The sequence below is a fragment of the Chelonia mydas genome, chromosome 7, assembly GCF_015237465.2.
Source record: "Chelonia mydas isolate rCheMyd1 chromosome 7, rCheMyd1.pri.v2, whole genome shotgun sequence".
In the NCBI taxonomy this organism is placed as follows: domain Eukaryota; kingdom Metazoa; phylum Chordata; order Testudines; family Cheloniidae; genus Chelonia; species Chelonia mydas.
In genome coordinates this window covers 39,168,894-39,181,451 of record NC_057853.1, presented here as the reverse complement: position 1 = coordinate 39,181,451, position 12,558 = coordinate 39,168,894, and the positions used below count along the sequence as shown (strand labels likewise).

The following is a 12,558-nucleotide window of genomic DNA, read 5'->3' as shown; positions in this document are numbered from 1 at the left end:
AATTTCCCAAAATTTCTTGCTGCTCCATTAGAACACAATGCATTGAAACAGACTATCTTGCTTTACTCTGTTACACTGCACCTACAACTTTCAAATGGATAACAGTGAATCAGTATATCCTCCACTATTATAGTTTTTATCCTTGGCTACAGGGTTTTGCATGCTGGGATCAAAGCCAGGCTCTCTCTAGCTGTGTCTGTACCTTGTAATTGCAGGCAGAGTTCTAGCCTGGTTGACTTGGTTGGAGTGAATGGTGGGATGTTGTTTTTTTTTCTGAGAACTGGTCAGGCCATGCCTTGCTATGGATTTTCAAGGTCCTGATATGGACCACAAAATAAGGAGGCTGTGCTGTTTAGGGAGACTGTACTGGATGGAACCCAAGTTGAGTTTAGATAGGGCTGTACGTACTTCTGTAGGTGATTCTACCCCTATTGTGTTCCAGGTCCCTGTGTATTAAACCTCTGTGTCTCTGAGTCAGTCTTCAAGCCTTACACTGAGTAGTATATTACTCCACAGACACAAGGGGACTATTTGAGAACGTAGGTACTTAAATGTGGCTACGTGTGGCAGATTCAGACGTTAAGTGTGTGGGTACTATGAGGCCAAAGTAACGTCAGCTTCAAGTACCAGAATCCAGCAAAGAGTTCATGGTGTTATTCTATAGCACTTACTGGCTGGGTTCTCTGGTCCCCCAACTTTACTTTGTACATGGTGTATGCCTGCTGCCAGTCAATTGGAATGACTAGCATGTAAGTTAGTAACCCGCTCTTACTTGCATGGAGCAAAGTGAACTTAAAATGCCTAGTGAATCTCCCCTGTTTAGGGGGAACCTTTCCTGGCACAGTGCTGGCTCAGTCAACCTACTCCAATCTCTTCTACTGCAGCCTCACCCCTCCACTCAAATAAGAATCCAAGCAGCATGTTGGGGAGGAAAGAGGAGTGGAGGGGATATTTCAGAGGAGACGAGGGGATGTGGCAGAGTTAGATCCCATCATGTCTGATTCTCTGCTGGCTGCATAAGGTCCCAGAGGATTTACGCAGGATCCGCTGCAGTTTGAACTCACACTGGGGTTGGAAACTTAGGACAGGCCGCAGAGACTTTCTTTTTGTTCTTTGTCACAGTGTTTAGAACAATGGGGTCTTGGTCCACGACTGGGGCTCCTAGGTGCTATGTTAACACAGATGATTAATACTACTAATAATTAATAATAAAGGAACTGTGGCAGCCCCCCTGTTCACTGCACGAGCTCTGCTTAGATGCAGTGGAGAATCAAGCCAATATGTATTTTTATGGGACATAAAATACTTCTTCTTTTTTAGTGATGTAAACTGCAAAATACAAGAATATGAGCAGATCTAGCGAAAGGTGGCAGCTAGACTGAATTGAAATTTTACCAGGACAGTTTTCAGTCCTGAATGCTTCCTTCTTTTGAAAGCTGTGCTTTGCTGCCATTATTTAAGCCAGATTCTCAGCAGGAGAGCTAAGGAGCTGGAACTAGGGGAAGCTGTGTTGTGCCTGGTGAGAGAATCACGGCTAGACCTTGTGCGAGGCTTTCTGTGTCTTTCTCCCATGTATTCTTTGCATACATTGTACTTCGTGGCTTAATTATATGTTCTGTGCTTGTTGCTCGTGGCTTCCTAAGGGAAAAAAATCTTTGTTTTGTTTAAACAAAGAACAGACAAAGCAAAGATTTTGATGTAACTGGAAAAGCTTTGAATACTCATTTAAATGCTAGTAACTCAAATTGATTGGCACCATGTGTCTTTTTTTAAAATGGGAGCAGCATGGCTAATCACACTGGTGCCGTAAATATTCTCCACACTCTTCTTTGCAAATGCCTGATAGTGATTAAGTGATTTTTAGATGTCTCAGTTTTGGGGGGCTCAAATTGAGACACCTTACAGGGATGCTATACTCAGAAAGTGCTGAGCACCTACCCTCTGAAAACAACCCCTTTAAAGTGTGTCAGGTTGAGGACCCAAAACTAGCTACTTTTGAAAATCCTTCCCTCAATGCAGCAGTTATTTCACCAGTGGTGATGCTAGGCATAAGCACAGCGAAGCTGCTGAAGTGGCTCCCAATTTAATATTTCCCCCAAAATACTGTTCATCTGTTTTAATATGGACTTGTTAGCAAGTGTATTAGTATGTGTTGGGTTGGTATATCTTTTGGTTTGTGGAAACAATGCAATTAGTATTTTTAGGGTGTGGTTGAGGGATAAGGGGACATTCCTGCTTAGTGCCCCCAAGGGGCTAGCATCGCCTCTGCATTTCATGACCAGCGATTTTGTGTGCAATAAGAAATCACCTTCTAGCATGTGAATGTTTGGCCATGGAAATACAGAATAGGTATCATTAATTTAAAAAGATGCTAAAAAAATAAAGCTTCAGCGCTAAAGAGCAATTTAATTTTGAGTAATTGCTTTGATTTGTTGTTCAAATTGATAAATTTGAGATCTGGATTTTCTGTTTTGAGAAAAACTCAAAAAAGCAAAATTTGTAGGATTAAACTCACCTAATAATGCCAAATTCAGACTTAGAGTCAGAGATAGCAACTCTAGTGGTTCCAGTTTTCTCCCACATGTTTGAAATTGGTCCATAGGTCTCCAACTGACTACAATGAGCATGGACACGTGCAACCACAGCAAGATCAAGCCCAGGCTATTGAGTCCTGTCAAATTTATTTTTCAATAGTGCTTTTACTAAATTTGAAAAAGTTGTGAGAAAGGAAAGCTTGAGATCAGTTAGCTCGTAAATGCCTTTTGTTACATGTTTGTACAGTGCCTAACAGAGTGGGGTCCTGGTCTATGACTGTCCCTAGGTTCTGCCACAACCCAAATGATACATAAGGATAATTGCGATAGATGTGGAGGAAGAGTCCTTGCAGTAGCATGATGACACAGATGATTCTTTGTTTCATCCAAGGCTGGTCCAAGCAAATCTGGGGCTCTGGAATTGTCCTGCAGTGAATTCCAGTCATAACCAGAATGTTGCGGGTGAGGTACAACTATGTGTCATAACAAACCATTTCTCAAGGAACTAACCCATCTCCCATGTTATTCAGTATATACTGCAGAGTAGGCTCCTTGGCTAGATCATTTTTAAACACATGGCAGAGCAGTGTCAGTGTGCTGTGTAGCTCTTGCCCTTGGGGCATTGGAAATTCAGTGTCTGTTCTGGAGGAATGTTTGATTGATATTCCCAGCTGGATGTGTCCGAGCTACTTCCTCCTCAACCCTGGGAAAACAGCAGTCTAGCTGGAGGGTTAGGGATTGTTGATATGAGGGCGCTCTGGATGAAGGCAATGAGCAAAGTTAAGAATGTTTAGTATCACTATGGCCTATCCCTTTTCCAGGAAAAGGAATATGTCAGATATACTTTGGAGGCTTCCCCCCTCATTTGCACAACTTTTTTAGGTCTCACTCTTATATATTATGTGAAACCCCACAACGGCAACAGAAGCCTCCTTGATCACAAGGCTATATTCCCTTTTAGTATGATTTTCTGCATGTTTATTCATAGCATGAAGTATGCCAGGAGGCAGCAGATGTTTGATCATTGCTTGGGCAATTGTTATCATGTTATACCCATCTTCCACTTGCCTACCTGTAAAATGGTGCATTGATTTTTAAGGTCACACTTCTGGGTTGTTGTTTTTGGGTTTTTTTAGAGGAGGATTAGGAGACAAGGCTGGAAGTCATACTGAACCTAATGCAGCATGCACCACAGCTGTTCCTATGCAGTTGAGAACTGGATACTTTAAATGGGCCTTTAATCAGCACATAGACTTTGCTCTAGAGCCGGGGAGCACTGGCCTCATTTTCAGTTCCAGTGTGCTGATAAATTCAAAACCTTTCCTCTGTTGTTGCTCTTGACTTCATCCTTCCCTCTTCGAGTGAAACACATCCTTCATCGAGTACTGCTTTGTTTGAGAGAGAGAGTGAGCTGGTAGTGACCCCTGTTTTGGTAGCCTAACACTCGGGGTGAAAGTGGACCAGTACGGGGGAGGGCCATCGGGGAGGCACAAGGGACAGCAATGCAGCGCTTTAACGTCATTGCCACTTTTTCTCCCCACTGCCTCCCGGGCCACTGACTGGGGTGGGGGCTGAGGGCAGCTGCACCGGGTCCAGTGATTTAAAAGGGCCCGGGGCTTCCGGCTCCTGCTACGGTGGCAGTGGCCAGAGCCCCGGACCCTTTTAAATTGCTGCCGAAGCCCCAGGCTGACCCCCTCAGCCCTGCCCCTTCCACCCGAGGCCCCACCCCTTTGGCCTCCATAGTGGTAAGAATTTAATATTACTTTCACCCCTGCTAACACTTCCCATTATGAAAGATTCTTGCAATTTTTTGAGAAGCTCTAATATCTTCTTTGTTTTCAGCAGGACTTTGAAATTCAGCAGGAAGAAAGCCCTGGCAAAGTTACTTTTCTTTGACCCATAAGACTCCATCCAGGCTTAGCTGAATTAAAAAATGATTAAAAATGACCATTTCCCTTCTCTCTCTTGGGTTTCTGAGGAAAATTTGGTTAGTGCACCAAAATACCTAAACAGGAGCATTCTCAGAAGCTAGGTCCATGCCTCCAGCCGCAGCAGTAACAGCAGTATAACATGGAACCTGGAACACGTGCAAGCTGCAGAAGCAGCTGTTGCAACAGTGTGAGGGGTGGGATGGGTGAGAGCTTGGACAGGCTTTTGTCTTCACAACCAGAGCACCTGACCCAGTACATGGCTCCAACATCTTGTCTCCCACCACTAAGGGTGGCAGTGGGAAGGGGGGGCAGAGGTACCACATGGGGAAGGAGCCTGCCTACTTCGGGGGGAAAAGAGAGAGAGCTGGGTCAGGCTTTCCCCAACCACCACCTGGAGGCAGTGCATGGCATAAGTGAGTCATCTCTCTGGGATAACGGCCTTCTCCTGCTGTCAGCTAATGTACTTAGTCCTTCAGTTAAAATTGTAGCAGTCCGAGCAATGGTGGTGAATGGTCAGGGTTCAAACCCTGCTCATGATGCATGATGCAGAAGTCGTTAGTTGTACAAAAAGTCTTTCTTTTTTTTTTTTTTACTTTTTTCCTTTAAAAATAGGAAATTATATTAAAAATAAAACTGTTAAACATTATTTATTTGTCTGTACAACTTTAATTCACCCTGTTTGTTCATATGCATTATGATACAGTCCTTAATTACATGATCACAGGTTTCCCTCCCCCAAGACCTCTGCCTCATTCAGTACTGGGCTGGATGCACCAGGGAGCAGAGTGAAGGTTTTAATGTAGATTTTTTAAAAAAAGGAATAACGTTATATAATGTAAAATATTTGGCTTTAGGGAAGCATATCCAAAGTTATCTGAGTGCACATATGTAACCCATGCAGGCTTGGTGTGGCACTCTGTCCCCCTCTAGATGGCACTTAGCCCAGCTAGCAATTGCTGAGTCTGCTCTAGCCTTAGCTAAGAGCCGTGTGACTTTTAGCTCATGCATTAGAGACTCATTCACTAAGCTCCAGAGGTCCCAGCTTCGATCTCAGCTGCCGCCGACCAGGACCTGTCAGCATTACGCATAGACAGATAGTAGAAAAAAATTAATAATGATACATTGAATCTAGTGTCTTTAACACAGGAAATGAGAGTACTTATGAACTTTAAATTAATTAATCTTCACGGTGCCACTGAGAGGTAGGTTAGTGAATGTCTCTAAGATTACAGATAACATTGAGTGCAGATCCCCAAGGAAGCTTTGTTCAGTAAATGCGTAGAAGTTTTAAGGCAGCAGATGAAAGGTATACAAAGAAGGAAAAATGAACTAGTCCATTCTTTCCCACTTGGCAGATTTAATGTGAATAAGGATTGGTCTCCCTGGGCCTGATACTCTTGTATCACTCCAGTTTTACATCACATATGCCGAGCTGCAGAACCCCATGTTGTTTCTGTGACCAGAACTGATGGAAGCTTAATAAAAGGGTGAAAAGGGACCTAAGTGGTTGAGAGTAATTATTCTGCAGTATGCCGTTGGGCACATGGCTAATTACTTGCTAGAAGCAGTTTAGAGTTCACTAAGCACTTTGGTATCTATGGATATGTAATTAATACAAAATGCCATTTTAAATCAACCTCAACTGCTGACTTCAGACCCTGACAGAGTCAGCCTTCACTGCTCTGATAAATTCAGCTTCCTTTAGAAAAGTCTTTTAATTCCCCATAGATGCTCTCTTAATTTTAAAAGGAGATGAAATCCCTTAAAGGGATTCATGAAATGGATCACTTGTGCAGAAAGAAATTCTTGTTCCTACTCGTAACCTCTTTATTCACTGTATCACAGAGTGTTATGTTTTATTTACAGGGTATGGGGTGGGGGAGGGGGCTGGCAAACAGAGAATTGGCATGATTTGTGATTCCATTATTGTTTCCTACTAAAAATCAGAGCACATAAAAATGGCAGCTGCCTGCCCAAGACAAGAAAATAATTCTGAAGTCGGGGAGCTTGGTCCTGTGGCTAAAGTAGTGCACTGAGATTCAGGAGACTTGGATTCTATTTGTGGCTGTGCCACAGATTTCCTGTATGAACTTGAGCAAGCCACTCGCTTTCTTTCAGTTACCCATCTACAAATGTGGAAAACTATACTGCCTTTCTCCCACCCTTTGTCTGAATTGACTATTTAGATTGGAAGCTGTTACGGGCAGAAGCTCTCTATTGCTATGTTTGTACAGTGCCTGACACAATGGGGCTTGGTCTTGGTTGGGGCCTCTTGGTGCTACTGTAATACATATAATAATAACAGCAGCAATGAGAGGTAGGAATCACATTGCACTTACTACTTCTAAGCCCTTCTTTCTCAGCATGGTGCATTCTCAGTAGGCAGTTGCCAGTTCTGTGTCCAATTAAAGCAGCCTTCCTTTTACCCAAATGCTGTATAATTATTTTGTTTGTAGTTTTGCTAATATTCTAGCATTTCACTATCACAATTTTTTGTAGACGCAGGGTGTTAGCCATATCCGATGGAATTGAACATATTGGGAATCTCCGCTGGGAATTGGCATTATGTCTCCTCGCTGCTTGGACTATCTGCTACTTTTGCATTTGGAAAGGAACAAAGTCAACTGGAAAGGTAAGACTGAAAATGCTCTGTGTCCTCTGGGGCACTACAGGACTTGTAATCTCAGAATACATGTGAAAACTAAGGGTACTTAGCTTGAAGAGGAGGGAAATGAGAAGACTTTCCTACTCCAAAAAGGAAACCTGTAAATGTGTGGGGCTTGATTCTCTCTTACCCTGAGCTGTGTGATGTCATTTACACCTGTGCAAAGTGGGTGTAAAATGCTACCAAATCAGAACAGTAGTGTCACGGGGAGCTGGCCCCATAAGGAGAGAGGGGTCTCAGTCTACCTGTGACAAATATAGGTGAGGAGAATGAAGGTCATGTGACCAGTGGGTCAGGTGACCCAATCAAGCCTGCAGTACATAAGGAAGCGACCTGGAGAGAGGAGATGCCACAGATGGTTGCTTCCAGATGTAAACATTGCAGAGAGTAAAACGGCTCCTGCTGGTCCCTGAGTCAGCAAGGTGAAGACACCAATGGGGAGGAGGCCTGAGGAGAAGGCAAAGAAGGCCAAACTCCAGGCTCAGAAGTGCTGGGAGAATAGGAAGATGGATCTCAGGGTGGAGGGGCTCTGCCCAGCATGAGACTGAGATTATGTTAAGTTAATAGACCAAACCCCAAGAAGGGGGGTGTTACTGGACACATGCCTTTGTGGAAGTTACTGAGGAGTGTGAGTGAAGAGGAAATGGAGGCAGAGTACCGTAGAGCCACCCTAGGCCAGGATGGGGCACTCAGGAGGTGACCGACCTTGTTTCAGGGAGCATTTTACATCCACCTTGCACTGGTGTAAATGTCTATACAAGATGCAGGCAATGGAGAATGAGGCCCCTTGCATTTTGCCAGTTCTGTTTTGGGTGAGGAAGTGCAAGCTATGTTTTCTCCTGAACACACCATATCAGACTATATAGACCTTTGCTGTGTTAAATTTACAGATGAGACCAATGCCAAATTCTGAACCTCGGTTGCAAGGCTTGGGTGAATTTTAATAGGGGGAGGGGCACACAGCATCCAAGATGTGAATTTGGTCTTAAATTGGAAGGTGTTGCAAGCATCAGTGATGACAGGGAAATAAAACAAAGACACCAACAGAATTTAGAAACATAGGCAGCATATAACAAAATTGAATTCATCTGGAAAAGTGAAAACTAACACCTCTGGAAATAACAATCCCCAAGAGAGATATCAAGTGGGAGGAAGAAATGTTGAAAGCAGTCTTACTGGAAAAGACCGAAGGGTGGGTAACCAATTAGATGAGAACTTGCAATACCATATTGTGCCTTATAAGCCAGAACAAGTCTCTGCTAAATATGCAACAGAGACATCGCTTCACAGACTAGGGAAGCCATTTGGCACTGGTGAGATTGCACATGGAATAGTGTATGGAGTACTTCAGTAACAGAAAGATATTGAGGAACGTGAGAGGATTCATAGAAAGAAGACAAAACTATTAAGGGTCTGGAAGGCCTGGTTTTAGAGAGAAGATGAAAAGAACTAAAAGTGTGGAGAGGTGGTGGTGGGGATGGGATGGCGGAGGGAGGAATGAAGCAATAAATGTCCACGTGTATTTGAACCATGTACACCAAGAGGTACAGGAATGGTTTAGGGGGCCACAATGAATGGGATGAAATTGAGCAAAGGTGAGTTTGTTGACTGTCAGGAAAAATGTCCTGATAATCAGATCTATTAGGTTGCAGAGCAATCAATCCATAGGGAGGGGGTGAAAGCCCTGTCAATGGGGAGTTATTTTGTGTGACTATGCAAAACACTTTCGATTATACTATAGGGAACAGGCATGGACTGTCAGGCAGAAGGCTTGGGTGACCTCAGACAGCAGGTCTTTTACATGTCTGCTTTCTATTGTTTTTCATACATGTACTAGGGCATGTTCCTTTAGCTTCCTCTATTTCTCCAGAAATGGATCTCTGACTTAACCTGTGAAAATGATTAGTCTAGCTGATAGACAAGAAAGCTGTTTTAATACCATGGCGCATACCAGAGCGCAGTTACAAAGGAAGAAGAGATGCTAATATGCAGAAGGAAGGAATTGTTTTATTTAGGTGACATTTTGATAAGCGTGTTCAGCATGAGGGTGGCTGTGGGAGGGCCATTTTGATGACAGCCCGATGGAAAGTCATTTCTTTTCTATTCAGTTGAAATGTTTTGGTAACCTGTTAATTAAGCAAATAGCCAAGCCATTACAAAGATATTGAGTGTGGGGGGAAAAGGGGGTTTGATGGGAATTGAGCATCCAAATCCCCTATATGGCTTTAGAAATCTCAGCCTGAAACCAAAAAGAGTTGAAGCTGGAATTCTCTAGGAATTAGGAGTCAAAGGCTCATTACAGACTCACAACACTTCAGTTGTGTACAGCATTTTTGAGCTCAAATAGTTAACAAACAACTAGGCAGCAGCATATGTAGACACATATGAAAATTTAATGAATAATATCAAAAGTCCAGCTCTTGCTTTATGGTAAAACAGTGTCTTTTGTTGCTCTGTTATGATAACAATGGACTGTGTTTTGGGGACTCTTTCCATATATGCAGCAGCAGGTTAGAACTATAATTTCCTCAGGAGCGCTAGGTTTGGGGGCATATCTACTGCCAGGCTGATACATCGCTGCCACAGGCAGGTACGTTCTGGTGGCTGTAGGGTGGGTTCAGATCCTCTGTACCCGAGTGCATTTGCTGTAGTTTGTGGTGCTCACTGCTACCTGTGAAATGGGCAGTAAGGCACTGTAGGAGACTGCCAATGTAGGAGCCTATACGGGCAGAATGTCTGTGGGATGTAGCTCACAGGCAGCACTGCCCCTTTCCCTCCATTGCTGCTGCTCTTACTCGGAATGGAAGTATTTCACCTCACGAGTTTTCAGTATCATACCTTAGTTCTGATTAATAATTAGGCCCTTTACCGGAGACTCTTTTCCAGTGTCTTCTCTAGGCGAGTGATGCATTTTTGTTCTGTAAGAGGATGGGGTGGCTGAAGGATTTCAGCCCTCTGAGAATTATTGTTCTTTCTTCTAACAGAGGACTGTGGGAATGCATGTCTTCTCACTGCCTCCACTGACTGGTTGGCCAAGTTGGTACACCACAATACTGTGTTGCTGTCAGCACTTCATTATGATGCTGTAGATTAGGGATGACAGAGTGGTTTCTGGGTATGTTGCAGTTTTTATTCCTATTATAATGGTGTTTTAAGTTTCTTTCAAAGATCTTCCATTTTTAGTCATTGACATGGGCTTACACATAGTGTGTGCTCATTTTTATCCATATGCGCTGGGAAAATTTAGGACACTTCCAAGTTCTGTCACTAATAACAGTCATCTCTAAAGCAAAACAAGACTTGTATTTTTTTTAAAAGTACATCTTAGGTATAGCTTCAGAATGTACAATTCTTTCATACTACCACTCCCGCCCCCAAATAAAACACCAGTCGCTCCCCTACCACCATATTTAGTAAATATTAGATAACTACATTATGGGCCTGAGTCTCAGCTGGTGTAGATCAGTGTAGCTTCCCTGACAGCAGAACTGGCTGGGAATTAGAATTTCCATTCTGTGGTAAAATGCCAACATTTTGGGGTTGGGGGGAAAGATCTTTCTGAATTAGAACAAAAAAAATGCTGAAATTTCAAAATTTCCCACAAGATAAAAATTCAAAAAAATTTCAGTTTGGGACCATTGAAACTTTTTGATGTTTATATTATATTAATATATTTAATATTTATGAATTAGATCTGTTTGGAACATTTTTGATGAAATATGCTGCTTCATCAGAGTTGAAATGTCTCAGGGAGATGTATCAGTTTCAACAAAGTTTTCAACAGAAGGATTTTTGAGGTTCAGGATGGACTCTCTGGCTGTGGAGCGAAAGGGAGAAGGGGTGAGAGGGTGAAAACCTACCTTTTGGATCCAAAAAGTCATGTTTTTACATAATTCTGTTTCATGAAAATGTTCAAAAGGTTTTGGTTGTGTTCCACATGGAATGAAAACCAATTCTGAAACCTTGAAAGTTGTCACAAAAAGGAATTGTCATCTTCCGGACAGCTGTAATATAAAGATATTAAAATATTTATGTTAATATTACACTATAAAAGTCAAAATGATAAAGTTGAAATGAAACATTTTCAACTTTCTTGAAACTAAACATCTTGACTTTTTTCCACTCAAAATTTCATTAAAATAGCAACATTCCCACACAACATTTCTATTTTGATGAAACTACAGTTTTAATGGGAAAACTTGTTCAAAACTTTTCAACCAGCTAGAATTGACATCAATGGAGCTATGTCTCTTTACTTTCACTGAGGATCGGGCTCATTGATAATTTACCTTTAGATCAGCTTGCTGTTATTTGACTACTTGCTTACATACTTTACAGACTAATAATGCAGTGAATAGAGCAAGATCAAAAGGAGCTAAAGGTGGCAATATAACGAGACACAGAAACATAGGAATTGCCACACTGGGTCAAATCTGAGATCCATCTAGTCCAGTAATCTCTATTCAACAGTGTCTACCACCAGATGTTTCTGATAAAAGTGTAAGAACCGGCAGTAGGCAAATGTGGGGTAATCTGCCTTCCAAATTAGGTTTTACTCTGGTCTCTAGTAGTTAGAGGTTGGTGTAGCATTTTTTCCAAAATGTTTGTTTTCATTAATGATGATAATCTTGGATATTCTTGTTATCCCTATAAATTCCTTTTTGAATCTTGCTAAGTTCTTGGCCTCAATGGCTTCCTGTGGCAGTGATTTCCACAGTCTAGTTACATGTTATGAGAAAAAAATATCCACTTTAATCAGTTTTGAGTTTCCCATCTTTTCATTTAATTGGACGTTTCCTTGCTCTTGTTCTATGAGGAAAGGAGATCCGAAGCTTCCAATCTATCTTCTCTACAACATTCAATATTTTATGTACTTTTATCATGTCTCTGTTGTTTGTCTCCTTTCTGGTCCTAACTATCCTAAATAAGTTTCGTCATCTGCAAATTTTGCTATGTAGAGAGATGTGAAAGAACCACGTTTCTCACTTGAGTCCTAACTTAATCTCTTCGGGCTGGTCTAAACTAGGCAGTTACATTGGTAAAGGTACATCTCACAGAGGTGTGAAAAATCCACACCCCTGAGAGACGTAACTATACTGACCTAACCCCTGGTGTAGACAGCACTAGATTGATGGCAGAATTCTTCCGTCAACCTAGCTTTTGACTCTCGGGGAGATGGATTATGTACAGTGATCAGAGAGCCCATTGATGTAAGTAGTGTCTACACTGAAGCACTACAGCTGTGCTGCTGTAGCATTTTAAGTGTAGACATACCGTTTGTGAGAACAAGGCTGTATCCTTCCTGCTTTCGGCAAGGAGTTGATTATTAGAATAATGCTTCCTATTCCTAACATATAGGATACTGTGAATGCAGCTGGAGAAACTTCAAGGAACCTTACCATTAATAAGACATATTACTAATAATATA

At 42.1% G+C, this 12,558-nt stretch overlaps 1 protein-coding gene across 1 annotated transcript in view; it reads left to right on the top strand.

Moving 5' to 3' along the window:
- The window catches only part of SLC6A11 (solute carrier family 6 member 11), a 180,718-nt gene that overhangs the window by 33,337 nt on the left and 134,823 nt on the right, over positions 1–12,558 (top strand). Inside the window, exon 6 of the mRNA XM_007055575.3 lies at positions 6,965–7,097. Coding sequence (XP_007055637.1) covers positions 6,965–7,097 — 133 coding nt within the window. The remainder of the gene's footprint in view (positions 1–6,964; positions 7,098–12,558) is intronic.